The sequence below is a fragment of the Colossoma macropomum genome, unplaced genomic scaffold (assembly GCF_904425465.1).
Source record: "Colossoma macropomum unplaced genomic scaffold, Colossoma_macropomum, whole genome shotgun sequence".
Lineage (NCBI taxonomy): Eukaryota > Metazoa > Chordata > Actinopteri > Characiformes > Serrasalmidae > Colossoma > Colossoma macropomum.
The window spans coordinates 22142687-22170576 of record NW_023494799.1 but is presented as its reverse complement, the minus strand read 5'-3'; the positions used below and the strand labels follow the sequence as shown (position 1 = coordinate 22170576).

General features: G+C 38.6%; 3 protein-coding genes across 4 annotated transcripts; 1 reads left to right on the top strand and 2 right to left on the bottom strand.

Moving 5' to 3' along the window:
- Window positions 1-4022: 4022 nt before the first annotated feature.
- sdhaf2 (succinate dehydrogenase complex assembly factor 2) lies at window positions 4023-9019 on the bottom strand. The gene is made up of 4 exons (XM_036587162.1): window positions 8887-9019; window positions 6830-7044; window positions 5675-5784; window positions 4023-4669 (listed from the first exon to the last, which is right to left on the bottom strand). Exons 1-4 carry the CDS (start codon window positions 8911-8913, stop codon window positions 4542-4544), a joined length of 480 nt encoding a protein of 159 aa, XP_036443055.1. The 5' UTR covers window positions 8914-9019; the 3' UTR covers window positions 4023-4541.
- A 99-nt stretch (window positions 9020-9118) lies between these two features.
- LOC118818866 (cleavage and polyadenylation specificity factor subunit 7-like) lies at window positions 9119-23036 on the top strand. Of its 2 annotated transcripts, none has more exons than XM_036586385.1 (9): window positions 9119-9781; window positions 10928-11119; window positions 14860-14963; window positions 15454-15599; window positions 16882-17248; window positions 18573-18688; window positions 20270-20417; window positions 21109-21319; window positions 22623-23036. In XM_036586385.1, the coding sequence occupies exons 1-8, from the start codon at window positions 9722-9724 to the stop codon at window positions 21317-21319; spliced, it is 1344 nt and encodes a 447-aa protein (XP_036442278.1). In that variant the 5' UTR covers window positions 9119-9721; the 3' UTR covers window positions 22623-23036. The 2 variants fall into 2 exon arrangements, with proteins under 2 accessions (XP_036442278.1, XP_036442277.1); XM_036586384.1 differs by having other exon boundaries at window positions 18570-18688.
- A 1719-nt stretch (window positions 23037-24755) lies between these two features.
- On the bottom strand, window positions 24756-27315 carry polr2l (RNA polymerase II, I and III subunit L). Its single transcript, XM_036586383.1, has 3 exons — window positions 27248-27315; window positions 26441-26560; window positions 24756-25055 (listed from the first exon to the last, which is right to left on the bottom strand). The coding sequence occupies exons 2-3, from the start codon at window positions 26533-26535 to the stop codon at window positions 24947-24949; spliced, it is 204 nt and encodes a 67-aa protein (XP_036442276.1). The 5' UTR covers window positions 26536-26560; window positions 27248-27315; the 3' UTR covers window positions 24756-24946.
- Window positions 27316-27890: the final 575 nt, after the last annotated feature.

The window sequence follows — 27890 nt, the reverse complement described above, 5'->3', positions numbered from 1 at the left end:
CTGCACATAGTTACAGTTGCTAAAGTATGAAGGATCAACTAGGTGAACCAGTTTGCTACAGCGCCACCCTGAGGCAGAGCAGTGCTGCATCTCCAGTTAGTTAAGAACGCCAAAGACAGAAGATAGGTCGAAAACCACTGGTCTAGCTCATATTATAAAAGTATTTCTGATGTTTTGACAAGCGTTTGACGATTTGCTTTGTAGTCTCTGCCTTGTTGAAAAACTTATCATTAGTTAACAGTAGTTTCAATGAAAGTGCCATTAACTTCTAGGAGGCCACTTTTAAGGTGTATTTCAGTATGAAAATGCATCAGAAATCTCGGGTACCCTCAGTAAAACCTCACCATTTCCACCCAAGCTTCTTTTACTTGTTAGCTACATTAGCCTCATAGCTCCTAGCACTAAAAAAAAACAGGCAAACTTGACTACATGGCTAAATTTGATATTTTGCCCACTTTATTGCTTGAATAACAAGAATTCAGTATAAAATGAGATTTCATTGTGGTGGTGAGGACTGTCTTTTTTAAGGTGAACGGGTCCAGTCAGAGTGCACTTTGGCTGTGACTTTGCGGAGGACACTCTAAGCGTGTGTTGGATTGGAGCTATAAAAATCAGCCGCAGTCTCCTGGAGCCGTGCGGCCGGCCTGATCTCACTCCATCTCCATAGAGACAGATGGCGGAGAGGTCAGCGCGATCACACGGCGGGGTCTCTCTACGCTATTTAAAGCTACGTCTCACCTGTAGGCCAGGTATCACACAGCTACCCTCTAGAGGACTGCAGGTGAACTAAAAGAGGATCTGGCTTTGCCTTCAATTTGAATGTCATGGATGTTTGCTTTCTATCGGATTGGCTAGGCTGTGTTAACCCTCGATTGAAATTTCTGCATAATTCAGTGTGTGAGATGTAAACAGAGTGATTCAGAGTGGTTTGGTGTGAAATGGTTCAGATTTCTTTACAGTGGTGGTGATAGGAACCAGGGGTTGCCATGACTACAACACAAATATAGCAACTTTATTTACAATGTCTCAGTAACCATTTCATGTAATAATTTCATGTAATAATTTCATGTAATAATTTACTGGTTCCTCTCACCACCACTGTGAACAATTTTGACTTGGTAAGTTTCTCTAGAACAGAGCATTTCACACCAAACCACTCTGAACGAACTTTACATTTAAAGCTTTTATGCAGAAATTTACAAACATCTGGAGAATTAGTGGCTTATTGCATTTATAAAACAGGGACAAAACATAATATGATAAAGTACCTTACTGTTCAATAAACGGTTTAATTTTTTGTTAATAATAAAATGATTTTTAATAAACAATGTATTAGATGTTTCTAATAAAGAGGCCAGTGAGTGGAAGCACAAGGTGGGTGTTTCTAATAAAGTGGCTAGTGAGTGGAAGCTCAAGGTAGGTGTTTCTAAAAAGAGTGACCACTTAGTGGAAGTACAAGGGGACTGTTTCTAATAAAATGGACAGGGTGCATATGTTGCGAAAGGTTGAATTTATGTCCCTTTGTTATAAATCACTATCAGGTGAGTTTCCATCTTCTGTAGAGTTAACAGGCTCGTTTAGTATTCCGAAGCCTTAGGCATGTGACTTTGGCCTGAAGTTAATAAAGTGGGTTCACAATGTACCAGATATTGTTGTAATATTTCAAAAAGACATTAGACACCAGGCTGGCTATGTGGCTGTGTTGCCACCTGGAGGACAGTGATTAATAATACAGTTCAGATTTATTTCATTTCTTCCCTTAAATTGGATCTTTTTTTATATATATGTAATACAATATTTAATATGTTCATATTTTACTTGAAGGTTGCACATTACTGACTTCAAGAAACTCTTTCTTTAAAAATTTCTTTTAAGGAGCTTGGTGGTAAGTGGTGCCTTTGATATACTGATATAGTGAAATTAGTGAGATAATTCACTGTCAGCTGGAAGCACCGATATCCTGGGCTTTTAAGGGAAATTCTACCAATTTCTCAAATTTTCTGCATGATTCAATAATTGAGATGTAAACGAAGTCATTCAGAATGGCTTAGTGTGAAATGGGTGATTGCAGAGACTCAGATTTCTTTACAGTGGTGGTGATAGGAACCAGGGGTCGCCATGACATAAGCACAAATATAGAGACATTTTATTTACTATCCAAAACCACCAGTGAAAACAGTGGTAAATACACTTTCTTTGGGGACTATTTTGCCTCACAATACTCTGTATGTATCCCTCCACCATTTCAAAAATGCATTTATGCTAAAGCCTTCTCAAAACTATAGTAAAACAATGTCTCATCAGGGCAGTGAATTCATAACTATTTCATGTAATAACTTTCTGTGACGGAGCTTTTAGAGGTGGATGTCTGGTTTCTATCACTACATTAAAGAGGCCCCATACAGAAATCTGCTATATGACCATAAATGAACATATTATAAATAGGCATATATTTTAAAACATATTTACATATATTTAATGTACATACATGTAAGTATCAAATAATGGACGTTTATATTATCTGGTTGTTTACAATGTGCATATTTATAGTATAGAGTTTAGTTATATGGCAACAAAGATGCATAAAAAACTTATATAACATGAAGCTAGCATATGAGTAATATATGCCCTCTATATATGAATAATGTTCTCTTATATTGTTATATGGCATGTATGTCACAGATATGTCCATGAGACAAATGTAAGTTGGATATACGGGACATTCATATATGCTAACACGTCATATATATATATATATATATATATATATATATATAATATATATAGCCATAAATGCCATATATCAGATTTCCATACAGGACTGATGTTTGTAGTTTCTAAGTTTCTAAAGGCCCGCGAAGAAGGAGTGACAATCACTGACAAAGCTCTGTACATAAAATAGCAATACTAAATACTAATTTACCAATACTAAAATACTTAATACTTCAAAACTATAACATTCAATTTGCTACATTCAAACTGGAAGTAATGAAGTAAACTCCATCCGTTAAACAAAACTCCTGAAACATCTTCATAGCTTTGCTAGCTTGCTAGTTAACTAGCAAGCTAAAGGCTACAGCTAGTAATAACAAAAAATATAGACAATACACCACAGATTCTAAAGTTTACAGCCTGACAAAGCAGTTATTCACATAATTCATGTACATTATGTTCAGACATTACATTAGAAAGTTTGAGTGGGCAATTAGCTCACTGAAGCTAAACTAGCCAAGTTACTCACAGCTTTGACTGAAACATTCATCAAACTGACCACTGGATTCTATCAGTGTCTTTCCAGTAAATAGGTTTTCAGTTCTTTTCTACATGCAGGAAAGTCTGTTGCAATTACTGTCCGCTGTGATCGATTATACACTGAAAAACTTTAAGGGGTTCTTTAAGGGTTCTTTAGTAATGGGAATGGTTCTGTTTAGACTCACATAGAACCATTTCATGCTTAAATGGTTTTGGTATTGTGAAATGGATTGATGGAGAATGTGTTGTATGTGGTTCTATATAGCCCCAAAAAGGGCTCTGCTACTGTTATGACGTCCAGCCTGTATACAATAGAAGAACCCTTTTAGGTGCTATATAGAGCAATTTTCAAAAAGGTGTTATATATAATCATATACAAAACATTTTTCATCTATCTGAAGAATGATTTCACCATACAAAGAACCATGTCAGCATGATACCTTAATAATACATAATACCTTCAAGTATACAATTTTCTCTAAAGCTCTAAACAGAACCATGGCCTTTGCGTCCCTTGAAGAACCATCTTTTTAAGTGGCATAGCAGATAGAGATTAGGTTAAAAGGCTGTAGCATTCCAGAGCTGCTGTAACGCACTGTGTGCATCTCAGTGACTCCTTTAGCTTTACTTGTAATAAATAATGCATTAAAATAGTTGCTGGTGATTCATAGAAAATTGGTTCAGTGTTCAGTTTAACATGGAGACATTACAGCCATTGCCTTCACTGGAAGTAATTTACATAAATATACTTCATTTCAGACACCACACGGTCACTGATTAATATAATCTTTAATACAGCACATTATAGTTTCACCTTATAATCACTGTACAAGCTCAGTAAAAGCAGTAATTATGTCTGTCAGCGTCTCTCTGTGTTTAACTCACTTTGGTTAAACAGACGTTACCACCGAAACTGCCTCCATACTGAGAAAAGTCATAATAAGTAGAATATTTACATAATATTTTAGTCTGAAAATTAGACGCCTCATTACAGTTACTGATGCAAGTGTACTTGATGAGCGTATCTGTCTTGAAACAAAATAAACAAACAACAAGCTCGTCCTGTACAATTTGTCACGTAAGGCTGGTGTTCTGGCGAGCTAAGCTGACAGGAATAGTTTGGCCAAATATGCTAAGAGTGCATAAAGAATAAAGGATCAAATAGCACTAGCTTTTATTGTTTATTTCTTAGCATATTTGGTCAACCAATGCCTTTAAATGTGCTATGACATAGTGAGGCACTTCAGCCTTGTGTTCGCGCCTCCTGGAGATGACACGTGAGTAACGCTTCACTGGCTTTTATCAAGATATTCCAGGTTTGGAGCGTCCAGCCTCTGCTCCATCTGCCTGTTCTTCGTGAACTCCTTCAGCAGATCCATCACTTCTCCTTGGTAGACATCCGGTGTTGGCTTTGCCTCTGAGGAAACGACACAGAGAAACAAAGAAACAATAATTACCATGTTGGGAAAAAGAACTGATAGAGAAATAAAAAAAAAAATAATAATAATAAATAATAGTAATTTGTATTTATATAGCACTTTTCTTGCCAGTGGCAGCTCAAAGCGCTTTACAGACAGGTGATAAAGCTTTACAGTAATACAAGAAATTAGTATTTATTTAGATTCATATGAGAAAATGACACAGACCAAATTAAAAGATAAATACGAGTTTTAATTAAATACTAACTTTTTAGATGCTTCCTAAAAGTGTGCACTGAGCTTGACTGTCTAGTAGAAAGGACTAATTTACCTTTAAACAGCAAAGAGATATTAAATAATATGTACACACAATAAACTAAAATGGTACAGGTCTAAGCAGCAGCAAACCTAGTGTTTTGGGTTTTTTGGGGAGGGTTGGGTTGCAGAAAGGTGCATTTTTGTACCTCTTTGTAACCTAACATTATAAAACAGTAAAATAAAAAAGCCGGGAATCAAAAGAAACAGGGTGTATGGAGCGAACATGACTTTAAAAATAACTGCAGCAGAATATGAAAAGAGCAGATACTGAAGACATATGGTTGAGGTTCCCCAGATTTTAGTACCTCTGTGTGTACCTGAGTGTGTGTGTGTGTATATACACATATATATATATACATACACCCATCAGGCATAACATTATGACTGGTACGAATGGATCAGACACAACAGTGCTGCTGGAGTTTTTAAACACTGTGTCCCCTCACTGTCAACTCTATTAGACACTCCTGCCTTGTCAGTCCACCTTGTAGATGTAAAGTCAGAGAGTCATAATGTTATGCCTGATTGGTGTATATACACACATATGTGTGTATAAACACGCACACAAATATTTATATATTTTATTTATATATTTATATATATTACTGTGTGTGTGCGTGTTTGTGTGTGTTTTCCTTTTTTATCACAGAAGCTCTGTCAGAATTTCTTTCTCTTCTGTAGCTCACCTGTTGCCCAGTAGTAGATGTCCCAGTCGTTGCTTGGCTCGTTGATTAGTCTGTCATACTGACGCAGCTGAGCTTCATTCATACTCTCCAGATACTGCCTAGCAAAAATGCTAATGCAAAGAAAAGAGTGCTGCAGGATTTGGAGTGATGACAAGACGCAGTGCAGTTAAATTTTGTTGACTCAAAATACCATTTGTAATATAATTCTGTGAATAATTCTGGTTACTTTCCTGCACTTTATAGAGATTTTTCAATCAATATAATAACAATAATAAGAATAAAAATAGAAAATATCAGTAATACTAATAATTGGTGTGCACTGCAGTCCAGTACAAAAGTGGATTGTACATGCACATTAGTGTAAACAAATGCTGCAACTATTCCACATTCCATTAAATTTAAAAACACCAATTTTCACTGTGTTTTTGTTTTGTACTACTGACTCCACCCACAAAACAAACAATACAAAACACAGCTAATGTCATACACTGTGATAATACAATTTAAATGTTATTTTACACTATACAGTCACATAATTGTACCATCTTAAAAACACTAAGATGTTTTGTTTATTTCAGATTTTTATTCTCTCCAGTCATCATAATTTTAACACTACACAGTTTGGTCAGTAAGGGGAGCAGTGCACTTACTGCTCCACCTCAAACTCCACCTATGAGCACAACCATTGGCTCACTGAACACAGTCGTTTTATTGGTTCCCTTCCGGAACACCTGCATGAACTAAGCCGTGATTCATGTAAATAATATGTTAATGAGGTGCTGGTAGGCTGGCACTTGATTTCACGCACTGCAGCTAATCCTTCATTCGCGCTCAAATATCCGCTCATTTTCACATTGTACGATTGTTTAAACGAATCAGATGCAGAGTAGTTTCTGCATCATTAAAGGCAGTCCAGTCTGCGCTATTTGTTATACAACTTTGATAAATAAGAGCCAGTCTCTATGGAAGTTGACTGTGCACTACAAATATGGCACAAAGTGACTGGGTCGAAAAACACTAATTTTCATCTATGTAGAGTTTTAAAGTACATCAGATGTCATGTTAACTGAAATGAGCAGATGAAGCCAACAAGCACGTTTTGGCAATAAAATTCTGGTATATTATTCACTCCTCAGTGCTGTAATGTGTTCTAACCTGAGGAGGATGCAGTTCTCCAGCATGCCTCTCTTTCGGCTCTCGTAAAGCAGACGCTTCCTCTTGATATCCAGAGATTCATTTTTTTTCTCCTGCCACGGTGGCAAGGGTATCTCTATCATATTTGGTTCTGGGGAATCACCACGGTAACCTCGGGTCACCACTGGTCCTGCAACAGCCGGCCGCAGGGAAGTCCGGCAAAAACCAAGGATGAGCTGGTGACCATAAATAATTATAAATTATAAAAAAATAGAAAAGATATAGAAAAATTATAGTCAGACCCATTCATGTGGCGTAAAATGTTTTTAAACATCACACGATAATTTTTTTTCTATTCATTCATGTGAAAACAGACTCATAATACATTTGTAGTAATTTTATTAGTATTCCTTAACTAAACTAGCAGCAGCGCTCACTGGAATCAGTTATTAAGGAGGTGCGTTCATTTTAATACATTAATATTTCTTGCATGGTTATAGGGTCCTTTAATATGATTGAAACCCTGTATATGAGTTTACAAAGCACTAAAAACGAGTTCCACTGTTGCTACATACTACTATTTAATTGGGCTTTAAGGGAAATTCTGCCAATTTTTCCAAAATTCTACATATTGAACTTGTTGAGATGCAAACAGAGTCATTCAGAGTGGTTTGGTGTGAAATGCTCTGTTCTAGAGAAACTTACAGAGTCAGAATTGTTCACTGTGATGGTGATAGGAACCAGACGTCCACCTCTAAAAGCTCCCTCACAGAACGTTATTACATGAAGTGGTTATGAATACACTGCCTGATGTCTGCGACACTGTTTTATGATACCTTTGTGATGAAGTTTTGGCTTAAAATGTATTTTTAATCCATTCATGGCGGAGGGATATATGCAGGGCGTTGTGAGGCAAATTAGTCCCCAAAGAAAACTTTTTTTCAGATTTATGCCTTACCATCATCATTTTGGATAGTAAATAAAATGTCTATATTTGTGCTGCAGTCATGGTGACCCCTGGTTCCTATCACCAACACTGTAAAGACGTCTGAGTCTACAATCAACAATTTCACATCAAACCACACTGAATTACTGTTTACATCTCAAGAATTTCGTATTCAGAAATTTTGAAAAAAATAAAAGTTGTCCATATTGCTATTCTAAATTACAACACATTGCCCTCAGGCTTATTTCAGGTTTAGATTTATCAACTAGCCATGTCCTCTTTGATAAGGATAATGATTCAGTCTATTAGGAGCCCATTTCTGTGTAAAATAGACAGTGAAACCCTTTGCATAACCACTTGGATAACCGAAGTTTAACCATCGTCTCTTCTCAAGTAGCGGCGAAGCAACGTACAACGGCGTCATGGGAGTTGTAGTTTTTCGCAGAGAGTACTTCGATCTGCTCACGTTGAAGTGTCTCATTTTGGAAACTACAACTTAAAAATCTCGAACGACGTGGAAAACGAACAGACGCTCTTAAATTTATTAACGAATGCCCTAAATCTAACTAGATTTATGTCCTTCTTAAACACTGGAAAAAAATGCAGAACTTTCGTTATATCAGTCATCAGTCCTCGTCTAAGAACAGAGCGGACGATTTCATAGTAAGTAGCTGTTAGCTAGCAAACGAGCTAACTTAACCCTGCAGTGACCTTAACACGGTTTTTCTAACGAGGCTAAAGTTGGCTTCCTATTTGCCAGCTGCTTGTTCAAATGTTCCCGTTCCAGGTAACTGCTGCACAGTTTAAGGTGAAATTCAAACGGGAAACGGGACATTCAAATACGAAGCTTGCGAATAAGAATCTGATTCAGCTTCGTTTTTCCCAGCTTTAACGCAAACGCACGAAATAGCTAGGTCCATCTCTCAGCAGTCCAAAAACACTAAGAAAAATTAATAAAATGTAAAACATACACTATAACCTGCATTTGGTATCACTTCAATAGAGAGCTAGCTTAGCTAAGCTAAGTAAACATGAGCTACCCTACCTGGCTGTTTAGCTTATAGCCTTTTTTCCTAACGTTGAGTAATATTAAATGTTTAATTATTACCATATAACACACAAAACTACTCACTCTCCTGGTAAGTGTGGATGAAATCATTACTATCCTTTAACTTTCAGCACAGCAGCCAGGAATCAAAGACAAGTCACGCTAAACCTGCGTTATATTTTCCCACCCGTATTCCGCTTCTTCTGCGCAGGGATTTGCCGATAGGATCCTACAGACCGCTTGGATTGGCTAGTAGTGTAAGGAACCATCCAATGGTAGTGCATGAAGGGCGGGACTTCGTGGAAAACGGGTGGGGGTAAAATGGCGTTTATGCTCGAAGAGGACGAAAATGACAGTCCTGTTTACATTTTTATATTTTCAAGTTTTAAATGTATGTTTTTTATTGCCACATATGAATGAATATTTAGCGATATCTATTTAAAAACATGTCAGTTTAAGAAAGAAATAACGCCGTTACGAGAAATTACGACTCGGAACCCCCAAACGGCGACTATGTTTCGCTCCGGAGGTTATTTCGGATTTGCACTCACGGCCGAGTGCTGTAAAGAGATTTTTTTAAAAATTGATTCGGTAAACAGTGAATTTTTTGTAAATCTTCACATTCTTAAAAGCGAAAATTGGCAGAGATTTTCATCAATATTTAAAAGCGGCATTTGGCTCAGTTTGTGGCGAAAATGGCACGTTTAGTGGGTTAAAACTGAGCAGGCAGGCGATGTGAGGGGAGTGTAAACAGAAAGCCTGGCTGTTACTTTCTAATAGCTGCTGCATTCAGTTCTTAAATCAGCTTGGAATCAGATTAAACGTGTAAACGCCTTTTAGGATTATTAGTAGTCCAGACAAGGTGCTCAGACTGTCACATCCCGCAGAAGGACAGCTGGTGGAGGGTTCAACCTCAGTGATGGCTGCGGCGGAGCACGTCGACATCTACGACGAGGAGCTGAAGGCGGAGGAGGAGGAGGTGGGAGATCATCCCTACTGCAGCCTGTGGGGTTTCTGGAGGAACCTTAAAATATGTTATTGTAAAACCATGCAGTAACATGATTTACTGATACCTTGTCACGTTGGTCCGGTTTAACTTCCCGTGTGATGACTAAAGTTTAGCGCAGGCTTAAAATAACTGGAACTACACTAAATGTCTGGAAGTGTTCAGAAATCCCTGCTAATGAATGAATTCACAGCTGTTTATGCCCAGTAACTAAATTTAGTTTGATAAATAAAATGCCACAGCATTGCAACTTATTCTGATTGGCCTAAATTAATGACTTGTTTTTATATAGTAATGACCGGATATGTAATTCTCATATTTTCATTCCATGTGACTTAATTTAATGCAATGTTTTGATTCAAAGCAGCCGTCCCAGCTTAGAGCAGTCTGCCAAAAATGCTCCAAATTAGCAATTAGTAATCTGAGATGCTATGCCAGTGAGCCCTTGATTAAAGGGGAATCCACCAATTTGTAATGGTTGATGTTTAAACAGAGTGATTCAGAGTGGTTTGGTGCGAAATGGTTCAGATTTCTTTACAGTGGTGGTGATACGAACCAGGGGTCACCATGACTACAACACTAATATAGCTATTTTATTTACTATCCTAAACCACCAGTGAACCTACACATGTCTTCTGAGCTTTTATATGTAGTGTTGATGATGGGAAAATAGTGGAAAATCTGAAATAAAGTTTTCTTTGGGGACTATTTTGGCTCACTACATCTTGCATGTACTTCTCCACTTTGAATAAGTTTTAGACCAAAATGTTGTCAAAACTATCATAAAACAGTTTCGCAGACATCAGGCAGTGTATGCATGACCATTTCATGTAATAACTTTCTGTGCGGGAGCTTTTAGAGGTGGAGATCTGGTTCCTATCATCACCACTGTGAAATATTCTGACTCGGTAAGTTTCTCTAGAACAGGGCATTTCACACCAAACCACTCTGAATGACTTTACATCTTAGTCATTCAATTATGCGGAAAAATTTGGAAACATTGCTGGAGTTCCCCTTTAATACCCCCCTAGTGCAGCCATGTGTAGCCCATTTTCTATAGCAAACATTTATGGTCATAAAAATTACTAAAAGTTTTCTCTTTGTCTCTCTGACCTGCAGGCTGGTGACTTTCTTTCCGCGGAAAACGACGCTCTCTATGACGATGTGTTGACCGGTTCTGTGAGCAGTGAGGCGCCACTAGAGAAGCAGAAAACTAAGGAGGATAACAAGCCAGAAGTAGTCTACACGTATAAAGGATGTACAGCGGATAAATCGAAACGATTTGCAGTCTACGTGGGCAACTTCTCCTGGGTGAGCAAATTAGCGTCCATTTGTTTTGAGTAAGGTATTCCACTATAGGTTGTTTCTGAAACGTTCACTTTTATATTCATAAAAAAAAATACAAAATATTAATTTCACAGCAATTTATTGGTCTTCAATTACCTTTGTGCTATAGTTATACTAGCACTGTTATTCTACGATTATAGATAGATGTACTTTATTGATCCTCAAAAGGAAATCTGGGTGCTACAGTAGAAAAAACCCTGGATACCTGCACAGAGAGACCCGTGAGGAGACTTCAGACCCTCCCCCTTTTCCTTCAGACTGAACAAGCGCCCTCTTGGTTAGTTCTGTTTCAGTGAGGCCCACTCCCATTTCTTATTTTTACCCCTACCCTTTGTTTTCAAGTGTCACCTTGCCCCTTGGAACTGAGTTGCAGGGCTATTGGTGTAAATCTTCCCTACGAAATGGGACCCTCAAATAAAAGATCATTACTTCATTAACAGGCTACTAGCGGTGCTCTGTAGGTGACCCTGCCAGTCTGCAGTGATAGCAGAGGAGGGTAAAGTTCAACCTCACAGCAACCTCACAGCAACCTCACTGCTGGGCTTTAATTACATTTAGGGAATCGTATGCTTTCAAACAGGGTGGGACAATTATTTATTGTCGCCAACCCCTAATCCTTCAGTGATATGAAGCTGAAGTCAGATATTCGCCAGCGTGTTGTTCAGTTTTTCCAGTTCCACCTTAAATGGAGCAGCAGTTATTCTGGTGCTTCAGGCATCAGAACTGCTGGACTATTTAAGGTGGAACGGGATTTAGCTAGCTAGCTACCCAGACATTAGCATACTGTTAGCGATTTTTTTTTAATGCTTGTTATGAAGAAAAGGAAGATAATACATTGAAATGACGTTAAACTAAGATAAAACAATGGTTATCATCATTTTTCTCAGAGAAAATTCTTACATTTGCCGGTTGTCCGGTTGTGCAGCCATCTTGCTGGTTTTTCTTTTTTTCTCATAACACTCTGTTTGGAGTGAGTCTCTGAAAAACCTCAGTTTAAAGGGCCATGTAGCCCTAACACTTCACCCTACCCCTCTATCTCATCAAGAATCGGGACACCCTACCCTTAGATGTGAACATGCAAAATGGAAGGCTAAGGGCTAAGTGGTAGGGGCGAAGGGTGAAATGAGATTGGGCCTGAGGCTCAGCATCTCCCTGTTAGTGGAGCGTGTGGGTCGGCTTGAGTTACTGAAGCTTCACTTTTTGGTGTCCCTTTGTTACATTTCCAACCACTTGTGGTCAGAATTAAGCACTGATTATCTCATTAAGAAAGTGTCACTTTGCATAACAGCGCTGGATAATATGGCAAAAATATTACGATACTTTATGAAGTTTCCACAGTGCATAATAGGTTAGGATGTTTATTTTTTCTGACATTAGATGTCACAATGAAAACTACAAATCCAGTTATTTGTATTTAACTGCACTGAAATATCTGCACTTTATTCATTTTTATCCTTGTGTAACCCTGAAAAAGTGCCAATTTATCCCTTTTCTGCATTTTATAAATGTTGATGTATCTGAGTCGTTATCAGTAAATAACTACATGAAAAATATTGGATATAGGTATATCACAATTCGATGGACTGGTGACTTGTCCAGGGTGTATCCTGCCTTCCACCCAATGACTGCTGGGATGGGCTCCTGCTCCCCCCGCGACCCAGAAGGTTAAGCGGCTTAGAAGATGTGTGTGTGTGTGTGTGTGTGTGTGTGTGTGTGTGTGTGTGTGTGTGAGTGTGAGACAATTAATATATCGATGCATCCCTGTGACGATGCTCCGTCGAACACAATCCCTAGTAGAGCTGGGCAATATGATAACATTTATCATGATTGTGATAAATTACATCAAAATATATCACAATATGCTTATCTGAGCTTATCTTGTATGTCGTCAGTACTTGTGAAATCACTTCCCATCTGCTTGTTTGATTTAAAAGAGAGCATAATTATTCCCGTGTAATTGGATTTAATCCAGCACTGTGTGTGTGGAGTGCTGAATACAAATCACAGATTCATTATTTTTATAGTATTTTTTCAAAGGTGGCACTACTCTGCCTGTTCCAACTTATCAGATGTGAGAAAACGTGTATCAGGAAAATGTCTTAAAACAATTATGATATTACATTTTTGCCGTATCGCCCACCCCTAATCCTCTGGCAGAGGTGTACTACCTGACTGCAGCCCAACGGAACCTAATAAAATATAATGTTTCAGGCTGCTTTGTCACGTACAACGTCAGACTCTGGTCTGTTGGGTATTTTTGTTTTGTTTTGTCTTTTTTATTTTATTTTTGTGCAGTAGATTTGTAAATTTGCACACTTGCACAGCTTTTCTCACTTTCACTTTCTCGTCAGCGCATCTTTAGTTTACAGTTGCGTTTGTGCATTCAGAATCTCTCTGGAGTTTGAGAGAAACCAGGAATAGAGTAAGCTGCCATGTTCACGCATAAATGAGGCTTACACGAATTGTGTGAATGTAGCAACAGTAGCGAGTAGAGCAGGGGTGTCAAACTCAACCACTAAAAGGGCCAGGTTAAAAAATCTCAACAAATCCGTGTTAAACTGTTAAACCTCTTTAAATGTCTCCAGAAAAATACAGGAATAACTTTCGCTGTTCGGTGTTAAGAGACAAGCTACGTCCTTTAGGTGACTATGATAATGTGGATGGCTATGCTCAATTTCAGTTCAGACAAGATCAAAATAGTTTTCTGTCCACTTTCTTGGCATCGCACTGCTTTAAAGTCCGAGCATGAGGCTAAACACCCACAGCTCCAGCTCAGAGACTCAGCAGCTGCCCAAACAGCTAAACTCAGGTCATCCAGAAACCGTCGTTTAAAAAGCCACATATTTGGTTTCTCAGGGAAACATTAAAGAATAAACAGACAGTGGCTGTAGATGATTACGTTTATTCAGGTTAACTTGTACACATCATCCTCTTCTAGGCTGAATATTTTTATTCCATTGAAAAACTCAGCGCAAACTGCTGCAGCGGGTTTACTAATTGGTTCTGAACAGGTTTTCGTCATGTTACAGCAACGTATACATTAGTTAGTTGTTATTAGTTAAGACACGACTTACAGATTTGTGGTGCAATCAAATTTAGTAAAAGCATAGTTTGAATTAACTAGTGTAACTAAGGACTCAGTAAAGACTTTACGGCCAAACTTAAGTATAAACTTGCGCAAACCTGGTGCAACACAGTCCAGGGGCTGGATTCACAGAAGTGTCTTAAGAAAGATAAACTTCTTTCCTGTGTATTTTTTCTTCATTATTAAGAAAAAAGTAACAAAAAATTCTTTCAAATAACTTCTTAAGAATTCTTCAGAACCTCTTAAGATTTTTTTTCTTAATTTGAAGAACAAGTGGTATTCTTGAAAACGTTGTTCCTAAACGTTGTCTTAACCTACGACAGACTCACACTTGTCTTAGGCTGAAAGAGTTGATGAGATTTGATCCAAATCAGTTATCAAACTTGGACGCTGCCTCTGCTGCTCTTCATCCTTGTCTCTCTCTCTCTCCGACGTCAGCCCACAACTATTGTATTTTCTGAGGTACAAGTTAGCTTCAGGCTTCAGTTTCATGCCCATGCAGACCTCTAATCCCTGCTCCTCTGTTACTGCTGTAATCCTGCAGATTCCTTCAGAATGAATAAAGTATTTATCTGTTAATTGGTGTAATCACTCTTTCTGTCTGTTCTCTTTCTCAAAGTGGACCTCAGACAAAGATCTCATATCTGTGGCACGGACGCTGGGAGTTAAAGATGTTGTGGATATTAAGTTTGCAGAGAACAGAGCTAATGGTCAGTCTAGAGGGTGAGTTTTCTCTCTGTAACCCAATTGTCTCTCTCTTCTTCCCTCGCTATCTCTCTCTCTCTCTCGCTTTGTTTTTCCTCTCTCTCTTTCGCTGTCGTCTTTCTATCTCTTTCTCTCTCTTATGCTGTCTCCTTCTTTTCTTTCTTGATTGCTCACTCTCTGTCTCTCTCTCTCCTTCTATCTCTGTCTCTCTCTGCCTCTGTCTCTCCAGTTCAATAGAGTTGTCATTATATTATTTTTTATTATTTTATTATTATTATTATTCTCTCTCTTCTTCTTGTGTCTTTGCCGCGGTTTCTCTCTCTTCCTCTCTCTCTCTCCTCCCCCTTCTCTCTCTCTCTCTCTGTTTCCCCTCTCCCCCCTCCCTCTCTTTTCCCTCTCTCTCTTCCTCTCCCTCCCCCCTTTTCTCTCCCGCTGTGTGTCTCTCTCTCTCTCTCTCTCTCTCTCTCTCTCTCTCTCTCATTAAACTGTCTGTCTCTGTTATTTACAGTTTTGCTGAGATCGTGGTGTCCACAGAGGAGTCTGTGAAGCGGTTAATAGAGACGATGCCGCAGTGTCAGATAAACGGAGAGAAGGTCGACTGTCGCTCCGCTACACGGAAGAACCTGGCTGTGTTTGAGGCTCAGGCCAGAAAACGTGAGTGATCATTTTACAGTAAGATCACTGAGCAGTTTTGTCTTCAAAGGTCCCAATCTGGTCCAGTGGATCCTGGCGTTGTTACAAAATTCAATTTATTAACAATTTCATGAAATTCCTCGACAGATTTATGTTAATTTAGCACCTTCATCTCAATTTTAATCCTAATTAGATTTGTCACACCATGTCTTTATGGAGCTCACTTTGTGCACAGGGGCTCAGTCATGCTGGAACATTGCCGGAACATTTTGCCACAAATTTGAAAAATAGTTGGCATATAGTTGTCTAGAATGTCTTTGTATACTATACCATTAGCATCACCCTTCACTGGAACTGAGGAACCCAAACCCTGAAAAACAGCCCCAGCCCATTATCCCTCCTCCACCAAACTTTACTGTTGGCGTTATACATTCTGGTAGGTAGCGTTCTCCTGGCATCCACCAAACCCAGATTCATCCTTTAGACTGCCAGACACTGAAGTTTGATTCATCACTCCAGAGAACGTTTCCACTGTCCAGTGGCGGCAAGCTTTACACCACTCCAGCCAGCGCTTGGCATTGCACATAGTGATCTTAGGCTTGTGTGCAGCTGCTCCACCATGGAAATGCGATTTATGAAGCTCTTGACACACAGTTATTGTGTTGATTTGGTTTCCAGAGCCAGTTTGGAACTCTGTAGTGAGTGATGTAAAAGGGGATAGGCGATTTTTATGCACTTAATGTTTCAGCACTCAGCAGCCCCATTTAGCGAGTTTTTATGGTGTAGCACTTAGTTGTCTGGGGCAGCTCTAGCAGGGCAGAGATTTCACAAACTGGCTTGTGGCAGAGGTTGCATCCTATGACAGTGCCATGTTTAAAGTCACTGAGCTCTTCAGTACAACCTGTTCTACTGCCATGGTTTGTCTATGGAGACTGGCTGTGTGCTTGATTTTATACACTGGTTAGTAATGGGTGTGGCTGGGACACCTCAAAAATTAAGAGGGTTGTCCACATATTTTTGGCCATATAGTGCGTGTGTGTATGTGTATGCATATGTGTGTATGTACATTCACACATTTGTGTGATAAATATGCTACATATGCTACAACAACAGATGGGCTACAGTCAGTAATTAGTTGTACACCTAGACTTGTGCACCTGAATGGTAGGTGTTTCTGATAAACTGTCCACTCAGTGTATTAAAAGGCGTTTCTCATGTACAGTAAGTAGCAGTGTAATCACTGTATGATGTTTTGTCCATATCACACAGCTCTGACACTGTCTATTTGTGTCTTTTTGACCAGGCATCCCTCAACGCTCGAACTCCAAAACAGATTCAGACAAAGCGGACAGTCGCTCATCCATTTCCTCTCCGACTGACCTCCAGCTACCCCCTTTGCCCCCAGTTTTCCCCCCACCACCCCACATAACCAAACCCCCCTCCCTCCTCCCCTCTTTTTTCAACCCTCTTCCTCCCCCCTTCCCTCCACCTCACCTCCAGGCTCCGCCACTCCCTCACCTGTTCCCCCCTCCTTCCCCTCACATGCCTAACACACACACACCACCCCCACACATCCCCAACACACACACCCCCTCACTGCACATCAACCCTGCCTTCTTCCCTCCCGCACACGACACGCACAACAGCAGCACGGCGTACGGCCGACACAGGTGAGGAACTCGATACTGCCACTCACACTGTGATACGTCTTTGTTTGAAGCTGATTATGAGAATATTTGTGACCATTTTACAGGACTTTCTAACACTTTCATATTGTATGCTGGTGTTAAATGAATAGAAGATTGTACAATGTTTTTCAGTTTCTAGACTTTAATCCTGGGGTGAGCAACATGATGATATGTTAGTTATTGTCATAAATGACTCATATTATCATGATAACTCTTCTCTGAATATATGAGGGGTATGATCAGTACATCTAGAACACTAACTCACAAAAAAGACAGATTTAGACCACTTATAGAGCAAAACAAAACTCAGTGTATAGTAGAAGTCACACGACATGATATCATAAATAAAACCACAGGAGAAGGGAATGCTTTGCAACAAGCGGCTTTAAAAATCTGACTTCCATGATGATGCCAAAGTGTGACGTGCATCGCTAGCCTTCAGGGAACCGGAGATACAGTGTGATTGGTCAGTCCTTAGTGATTTCCTGAGTGTCCAATGGTCAGTTTCACACAGAATGTAGACGAACACACAAATCCACCAGTTCCACACGGTGAGAAGCAGATGACATGTATCTCGGGCCCTCTTCATAGCCTCATAACTTGTGTGTGAGTCACGTACGATCTTGTGATGAGATGGAATGGAAAGGGCGACTCTACACATTCAAGAAATGTTTGAAATGTATTTCTGCGCTGGATTATCACAAAGATATTAATAGAAAGACAGTAAGTAAGTAAAATTATCCACCAATGGAACGAGACACTTTAACTAGATAAATTTATTAAAACAAGTAAAAATACATAGAAATAATCTTATAATGTTCTAACAGTCTAATTAATATTCTAATTCTAATATTCTAATGTGAAATATTATATATGTTGACTAGATCGAAGACTTACTTAGATGTCATTTTTTGCAGTGTGCACTGCACATTTGTATGTGCCCTCTGCTCCAGCAGATCAGCAGGCATACTGATAAAGGCATTCATGATTACTTGACGAGTTGAATCAGGTGTGATAAAGCAGGTAAAGAACAAACATGCGGTGCTTGAGGTCCAAAGACTGATTTAAAACCATGGACATGAGCATTATTAGAATCTGTACTGCCTTATTTTCTTGAGCACATTTTTTATTAATGTAGTCCTGGAAGCTGAAATAATTGCATTTTGCAGAGTCTGAGACAAAGTGGGTCTAAAGAGAGAAAGTGTGTGTGTGTGTGTGTGTGTGTGTGTGTGTGTGTGTGTGTGTGTGTGTGTGTGTGTGTGTGTGTGTGTTGTAAGAATAATGACCCTGCGCTGTCCTCCAGCAGGGAGGGAGACATCCCCGCTGTGCTGACGCCGGAGGGAGAGTTTGAGGAGCTGATGAACAGAAACAGAACCATCGCCAGCAGCGCCATCACCAAAGCCATGTCTGGAGCCACTACAGGTCTCTGTTATATTCTTACGTTCAACATTAAAGCCCTATTATATATCATACACACTTTTAAAAAAAGGTGGTTCTTCAAGGCTTCTTTAGAAAAGAAAAAGGTTCTATATTGAACCATGAACATTCAAAGAACCTTTTGCATGTTTAAAGGGTTGCTTTCCTCATCAAAGCATTTTTCGGATTGATGGAGAATGTGTAGTATATAGTTCTATATAGAACCTATTTGAAAATGGTTCTATATAGTGCCACAAAAGGTTCTTCTATTGTTACAAGCTTGACACTGTAACAATAGAAGGACTCTTTTTGGTGCTATATAGAACCCTTTTCAGAAAAGTTCTATATAGAACCATCTACAGCACATTCTGAAGAACCCTTTCATGATGCAAAGAACCCTTTAATCATGCAAAGGGTTCTTTCAGTGTTAATGGTTCTACATAGAACCATTTTCTTTACTAAAGAACCCTTGAAAAACAATCTTTTTAAAGTGTGTACACTGGATAATTGAAAATGTAATAAGTATGTCAGTGTGTGTTTCACTGACTACAGCAAAGCCTTTAACTTTGTCGACCACATAAAAATTATGGAATGTCCTCAGGATAATGGGCACTCCAGAGCATCTTAGATTGCCTACACACTGGAGGCTGACGCAGTGTCAGAAACGCAGTCCCCCAGTGTATTTCACTTAGGACGCTGCGTCAGCTCTGTCATACTAGAAATGTGTCTGTATCCAGTGAAAAGATGCTCCGTCCAGCATCGAAAAAGTCAAACCATTTCAACTTTTGCTGCAATGCATTCTGAAGTGGAGGCACGTCAACCAATAGAAATGTACGGGCAGAAGATGGATGAAGATGGAGGACAGTAGCGATGCTGTGCACTCTTTTCCTGTTCTATATGAATTCTTTGCCTTTGTGGTTGTTGTCTGTTTGGCTTTATTCTAGTGTGGATGTGAAAGCTGTACAATAAAAAAACAGGACAGGAAAATATTGATGAACTTGAACTTTTGGTGTTGACAGACTTATTTTGGACATGTTATGAGGAAAAAAACACTGATTGATAAAGACAGTTGCTTGGAACAGTTGAAAGTAAAAAAGGAGGAGGATGAGCAGCAACAAGATGGATAGAGACAATCAGAGGAATCATGAAAAACCCTGAAGACCCATTAAAATCACTCCACAATTATTACCGTCAGACTGTAAAAACTACACACACTGCAGATTCATACTGGATTATAATTACTTCACAGTTATTACCATTAGACTGCATAAACAACACACACTGCAGATTCATACTGGATTAAAATCGCTCCACAATTTTTATCATCAGACTGTAAAACTACACACTGCAGATTCATACTGGATTAAAATCACAGATCTTATCTAAATTCTTTTAAATTGTCATGTTGTTGATCCTTGTGAATACTGTGCTATTTTTTTCCATATTGCTGAAAATCGCATGATTGTGTGTATAATATTGTTACCATCACCGCATATTTTGCATAATATCATTTAAATATTAAGGCCTGATTAATATTGGCACACTTCCTACAAACTACTTCCCCTTTTTCTTTCTTTCTTCTATCAGGTGATGTCTCTATGGCCATAGAGACCCTGCTTACAGCCATTGCAGTGATTAAGCAGTCTCGAGTGTACAGTGATGAGCGCTGCAGAGCACTGGTCGAGTCTCTGAAAGACTGTCTCTACTCAATAGAGAGCAAGTCATACGGCTCAAGGTATGTGTTTTATGTGCTTCAGGTTGTTGTTTCCAAACCTGGTCCTTGGGACCAACTAGAGGGTCCATGTTTTTGTTCCAGCCCAACACGCAGGGATGGAGGAAAACCACTGTGTGAACCACTGCATTAGGCAATCTATTCATGCGTTCGCTAAAAATAACATTATCCAGCAGCGCAGTAATGCTGTAACTGGGTTGTCATGCTAACTTGATCAAACATTTTTGTTTGATAAATAAATCAGTATTGATTAGTTAACATGATGAGCCTGATGGACAGACTCATTTATATTCATTTTGTGTCACATAGTGTTTGTATTCATAACTGCTGCTATAATGGATTCATCAGTTACTTATCTTTTCATCAACTAATCGAAACACTATGCCTTCTGTTGCCAAAAGTTCAATCTGTGAAAGACGTGATTTTTATTTATTAATTTTTTTAACTGTGCAATAAAATAACCTGTCGGAATGACTGTGTGGATCATTTGAACATTATAGAGCGCTTTTTAAATGAAACAGTAGAAGTCATCGCCCCCTACACTTCCTGTAGTGTATTACAGTCTGTCAGAATGACTCTGTGGATCATATGAACATTATAGAGCATTATAGATTTGTTGTGGTACGAAGTGCCTTACCAGTATCCCATCATCATTATAATATTAATGTCATTTCTTTTCCTTCTCCCTCTTAAGGAAAAGGCACCGGTCTCGAGAGCGAGACAGGGAGCGTGTCAGGAGTCGAGAGAGGGAGAGAGACCGGGACAGAGACAGAGAGAGTTCGTACGGCCAGGGCTGGCCAGACGGCGGACCATCCAGGAGACACCATGAGCGCTCGTCCAGCATGGAGAGAGAGAGGGACAGGGGGCGAGAGCGCCATAGAGAGCACAGAGAGAGACACCGTTAGGTGAGCTGCTCACACTCTTTACTGATGTTTCACAACACACTCTATGCCCCAATCCCATTTCTTATTTTTACCCCTACCCCTTGTTTTTGAGTGTCACCTTGCCTCTTAAAACTGAGTTACAATGGGTAGTGGTTGAAATCTTCCTCTATGAAATGGGACCCTCAAATAAAAAGAGCATTACTTCATTAACAGGGTACTAGCGCTGCTCTGTAGGCAACCCTGCCAGTCTGCAGTAATAGCAGAGGAGGGTAAAGTTCAGCAGCCTCACTGCTGGGCTTAAATTACATTTAGGGAATTGGATACCTTCAAAGAGGATAATGATTCTCCGGTGATATGAAGCTGAAGTCAGATATTCACCAGCTTCTTGTTTGAATTTTCCAGTTCCACCTTAAATGGAGCAGCAGTTACATTCTGGCGCTTCAGGCGTCAGAACTGCTGGACCATTTAAGGTGGAACGGGAAAGTTAGCTAGCTAGTTTTCGAGACATCAGCATACTATTAACGATTTTTTATGCTTCTTATGAAGAAAAGGACCATGATACATTGAAACAGCATTTAACTAAGATAATACAATGGTTATTGTAATTTGTAACTGAGAAAATTCTCACATTTTTGGGTTTCTTTGGTCGCTTGCTGGTTTTTCTTTTTTTTCTCTTAACACTCTGTTTGGAGTGTGCCTCTGAAAAACCTCCGTTACGAGGGTCATGTAGCCCTAACACGTTGCCCTACCCCTCTATCTCGACAAAAATCAGGCCACCTACTCCTAGACGTGAATGTGCAAAAAAGGAGGGGTAGGGCTAAGTGGTAGGGGTAAAGGGTGAAATGGGATTGGGCCATAGCATTTACATTTATGTATTTACAAATTAACGACAATATAGCACATAGGAATATCTTATATAAATAGTACAAATAGTATATAGTCATTCACCCCCGGTCAAATGTTTTGGTAAATTCTCTAAGTCAAAAAAGGAACAAACCTAAATATGGTCTTTTTCTGCAAATTTTAGTCCACAATTTATTTGCTGAGTTTAACATACTGGAAAAAATGAAACATTCAATATAAAGTGTTTGTCTTATTTTTTTCCCCCGATATGTTAAATTCAGCAAATAAATAATAATTGTGCATTAAAATGTGAAGAAGTGTGTCTCTGTAGAGCATGTTTTTACTAATTTACACCAACTGAACCTGGAATTTGACCTGGAGGTGTTCAGACTTTTCCATATGACTCCGTATACGTATTTTTTCCTCTCCTCACTTTCATCTTATGTTTACTGAGATTGACTTTACTCTGTATTCTTTCCAGAATGTTGATTCAGTCCAGGGCTTGAAAGGCAGGAGTGGGAGTGTGCATACAGCTGTAGGAGCGCCTACAGCAACAGAGGACCAGAAAGAAAAACCAACCCCAAAATTCATTCACATCACACGCTGAACGCCAGCACTGTTAGCATTCATAACGTCTTAGCCACATCTTCATCTTCAGCACAGTTTGTAAAGCTCCATCCTCTTCACTGTGTAAATGGTACTGTATAGAAATTCTACTTTTTAGTTGGAAATGTACATTTTCAGTGGCTGCTGACTGTTTGGTCATTGTGGTACCGCCTTGGTTTATTTTGTTTTTAACACGGTTAAAAGGTCATGCATCCTTTTTTTCACCACCATTGTACATTTTTTGTAATGAAATGATACTGTACAATATTAAAAAAGTGGATTCAGATGTTAGAGGTGTATTATTTAAGGATCTTGAAGAAGGATCTTGATCTTTATCATTTTATACAGTTGAGATATTATCTGAATTTTAGTTGTAGGTGATATGCAGGTATGTCAGTATACTGCTTTTTAATATTCAATCAGTTTATCGATACTTTTTTGCAATATTTTTGATAGATTAATTAGAATCATATCCATAAAATCCTCATATTTTTACTATTAAGTGATACCAAGGAGATTCCGACTCCTGGCGACCATATGGATGTTTTTTCCAGAATGTTCTGTCTTCGCCATCCGAGGTTCTCTCAAAAGTTTTCACCAACACCAAAGCTGGCATCAATATTTTTCCTACCTCGCTTGTTTATCGTCCAGCTTTTACATCCATGAAGAACCACAGAGACAACTACAGCATGGAAGATTCTAATCTTTGTTTGTAGAAACAATTTATTGCATTTGAAGATGTTTTTGTGTTCCTTTATTCTTGCCGTCGCATTTCTTGACTGCTGGATCCTCTGTTGTTAATAATTGATCCGAGTTGGCAAAAGCTGCCCCTCGTTTCCACATCTTCTCCATCAGTGGTGAAGATGGTGGTGTTTCCTGTTGTCACAACCTCAGTCTTCTTCATACTGAATACAAAATACTTTTGGAGCGACACTGAAACCAAATACATTCTCGACGAAATGAAGGATTTAAATATTCTTCAGCTTCTAGATGATGCATGTTCCTATTTTCAGGTTAAGTGGTGCAATGTTTTGTTTTTTTCAAGCTGCAGCATGAAGTTTGAATTTTACATTACGTTTACGTCACGTCTTCTTCTGTGTGTTTATTGGCTGGTTGCAAAGCAGAAATCTGATTACTCTCTGACTCGTGTAAACCTGAAGTTTTCCATTATCTGATTACTCAAGTGCATGTAAACACGGTGACTGACAAAATCTGATTTTCTGCAGTTATCGGATTATTAAGTGGATGTAAACACACTCACTGTTGCTGGTTTGTTTTTTAAATGTATTTTACTGGCGTGTCCAGGACCTGACAGTCAACTATAGTGGGTGCCTCAGATTGCTTTCAAAGAACAGTGGTTTAAAACTGTACAAACTAGATAAACATTAAGCTTCCTTGCTGTAAACATACTTTACACAGTAAACATCAGACAAGAGATAAAAGTTCCCCGTTGGTGCCAATTTAGGAGAAATAAAACAGTCCAATCAGAAGCTCTGTCAGCCTTCTGGACATTCTTTTAGCAGCACTCAGCAAAAACACGCTCAACTTTTATTAATGCTGACTGAAATTTAGTTTAATAATAATAATGTGATGTAGGTAGGAAATTTTAGCTCCGTGAACTGTAAAAAATCTGGAGGGCAGCCATCCTAAGATTTATTCAATAAAGTCACTGACTGTGAGTCAGCATCAAAGCCCAGGGTTAAACTAATCTAAGCTATATCTCTCAGATGCTGACTCAGCTCAAAAACCTTGTAGCTCCATTTTATTCCTATTTAATTATTCATTTAAATCATTTGATGCATTGTCTGAACATTTCTTGACAAATGGACCAAAATTATTTTGGTGGGAAAAGACTGTTACATTAACTCGCATCATGTGTACCCCATGTGTACAGTTACCATTTTGTTTTTCTTTATCTTCACATCCTCATCTTTTTCCCCTTGATGTTTGCATTTTTGCAAGAGGAATATTTGACCAAGAGAGCTCATGTTCAGAAAATAATCATATACTCGATGCTTTTACTACTTTATTTAGAAAATATCAAACCATTGCAAGCTATAAACCCTGCGTATGAAGGAGGTCTTCCCTAAACATGCAGGTCTGGTGCCAGCATACAAACTCAATACACTTAGCCAACGTATACACAGGGGTTTGTGGGCAGCTTATGAAAGAAAAACAGTTTATTCCAGTTCATCAAGTCTATTTCTCCAGCGGTGCATAGTTCAGTAACTTCTCAATGAGATCGACGTGAGACAGCAGCATCCTCCTGCAGCAGTACCGCTTCAGCCCGAGAGCGTCCAACGCATCACTGAGTGATGAACACAGAGAGAAATTACACTTCAGTCAAGTCAGAGTTGTCACTGTTGATTATATCAGTAACCAATCATCAGCCAGCTTTCCCAGACACAGATCAAGCCTACACTCCAAAAAAGATGGTTCTTCAAGGGTTCTTTAGTAAAGACAAGGGTTCTATATAGAACCATGAACGCTTAAAACCCTTTGCATGCTTAAAGTGTTCTTTGCATTGTGAAACTTCTCCTCAGATTGATGGAGAATGTGTTGTATGGTCCTATATAGCACCTTTTTGAAAAGGGTTCTTCTATTGTTACAAGCTTGATATCGTCACACCAGAACAACCCATTTCAAAAAGGTTCTATATACAGCCATACAACACAATCTCCATCAATCGTAAGAGCCACTTCACTATGCAAAGAACCACTGTCTTCACTAAAGAACCATTAAGAGTGTGGTCTTACACTTGTACTGATAATGGTAAAAAGAGGTGGGGGGATTTGGAAGAATGGAATATCATGATACTTTAAGAACTTTTCATGATACATGTTACGTTAGATATTTTTTGACATCTGATAAACTGGAAAAGACAAAGTAGTGCCACATTTAGAAAATACTATTAAAGTCTATGATAAAAGATTTATTTTCAACATTTAACACCCTGCGCTACAATAAATTCAATTAAACATAACTAATTTGCTTTCTTTGTAATCAAATATGAAGCTGGGAAGTGTTCAAGTACTATTGATATCCTCGAGAAGCTCCAAGAAGAATATTGTGATGTAATTTATCATGATAATGATAATATTGTCATACTGTCCAGCTCCATTTAGGCCAGGGGTGTCCAATCTTCTCCACAAAGGGCCGGTGTGGCTGCAGGTTTTCACTCAAAATGAGCTGAATCACACCTGATTCCAGTGGTTTAATCAGTTCCTCTTAGGCGTCAAGCATTTGATAATGTGATCTCCTTCTTTGTTGGAATGAAAACCTGCAGCCATACCAGCCCTTTGCGGATAAGATTGGATATCCCTGACTTAGGCGTAATCTGGTTCTGGGAAACCAGCCTGAGGATTTTTAAAAAGCAGGCAAAACAATAAAAATGGACCTAAATGAGCATTAATAAATCATTCATAGACTCCAAAATGCTTTACTAGACAAAGCCTTAAAAAAAAAGACATTAGTTTACAAAAAAGATAAATATAAGTTTCCATTAGGCTCAGTTTCTTACTGTAACAGAAAGCAGTAGGAGCATTGTCATCATGCAAATGACCTACTAATCACTGCAGATACACTGAAAAGTTTTTATCAGTTTATTTAATGTTTAATCAAATTTAACAAAACAACCATGATAGCCCATTTAATCTCAGGTCTAGATCTGTGCTAAAGTGTATGCACTCTTACCCCTCTGTGTACTCCGCCTGAAGGAGCCCTAAATAAGCCTCCCACTTGTTGCCCACAATCTTCCCGCAGGTGAAACAGCGCACTGGGATAATCATCCTGAAGAGAATATCTAGAAAGCAGCTGAAAGCAGAAACAAGCTGATTAGAAACATGCTTTTCATGTGTTTTCTGCTGTGTTTCAGCAGCTTCTGAAGCACCATATATATACACATACACACACACACATACGATAGATAGTAGTACTAACTAACTTCAGTATTTTTAAAACTATTTCATGTAACAACTTTTAGAGGTGGATGTCTGGTTCCTATCACCACCACTGTGAACAATTCTGGATCGGCAAGTTTCTCTAAAACAGAGCGTTTCACACCAAACCATTCTAAATGACTTTGTTCACATCTTAACTGATTAATGACGCATTTTCGGACATTCGACAAAGAATATATTTTGATATACATCGCGTTACGCAGTTTAAACAAATGATTACTTTTTTTAATCGTTATATAACAATTTACACGCTTTTAACTGTTATGATTATCATTAGACGAGGCTGGAGAAGTCCTTCTCCTTCTCCTTCTTCTTCTTCTTCTTCGTCGTCTTCCTCCTGTTCTTATTAAATTTAAGGTAGAACGGATAACTAAAGCTGATGCTGCCACATGCGGATATTACAGCTCGATTAGTGGCCAACTAGTTCACTGTCTAACCACATTTAACACCTACATAGAACACTGACCTGCCTGGATTGCGGTTAAGAGTGTTTTCATTAAATAAAATTGTGTAAAATTCGTGAATATTTGTAAATATTTACCCGCGAGCGAATCCAACACGCAACCAAGCGCTTAACCCCCGCTGTGTTCCGCTGAAACTGATCCGGACTGAAACGGGCTACAGGAAATAAACAGTTCCCCGCAACAAAGATATCAACGACCAATACTAATGCTGCTAATACTACTACTACTACTACTACTACTACTACTACTACTACTACTACTATAATAATAATAATAATAATATATTTCATGATAAGATATTTCATGAACACGCTACAAAATAATTTGTTTATATTTAAGAGCATATCACTAATTACTTTTATTATAACTATGCTAATACGTACTATTGGCATATAATATATTGCTATTTTCTAGCAATAAATATTGTTTCTTTTATTTTTACACCTCATATGTAAAATCAATTTCTAAATATTAACATTTTTAATAATACCTTAATATTAAGAAATTCCTGACTGAGGTTCTGATTTAAAAAAAATAATTATTATTATTATTTCCAAATATTTATAATTACTTATATTTATTATAGTTATTCAGGCTGCTAGATTGTCTGCCAGTTTTAGCATACATTAAAATTTCAGTAGTATGTCTTTTCACTGACATTATTTAATTATTTTAGTCTAGTTTCGCAAGATCCTATGAGTTAAGAGTGGCTTTCTGGTC

Coding starts and splice junctions, on each gene's coding strand:
- sdhaf2 (XM_036587162.1), bottom strand. CDS start 8,913: ATGATTTCATCCACACTTACCAGGAGA. Junction 7,045..8,886: donor CATCCACACTTACCAGGAGA/GTGAGTAGTTTT, acceptor TATGGTCACCAG/CTCATCCTTGGTTTTTGCCG. Junction 4,670..5,674: donor CATCTACTACTGGGCAACAG/GTGAGCTACAGA, acceptor TCGTTTCCTCAG/AGGCAAAGCCAACACCGGAT.
- LOC118818866 (XM_036586384.1), top strand. CDS start 9,722: ATGGCTGCGGCGGAGCACGTCGACATCTACGACGAGGAGCTGAAGGCG. Junction 11,120..14,859: donor ACGTGGGCAACTTCTCCTGG/GTGAGCAAATTA, acceptor TCTTTCTCAAAG/TGGACCTCAGACAAAGATCT. Junction 15,600..16,881: donor TGAGGCTCAGGCCAGAAAAC/GTGAGTGATCAT, acceptor CTTTTTGACCAG/GCATCCCTCAACGCTCGAAC.
- polr2l (XM_036586383.1), bottom strand. CDS start 26,535: ATGATTATCCCAGTGCGCTGTTTCACCTGCGGGAAGATTGTGGGCAAC. Junction 25,056..26,440: donor CAGGCGGAGTACACAGAGGG/GTAAGAGTGCAT, acceptor TTCATCACTCAG/TGATGCGTTGGACGCTCTCG.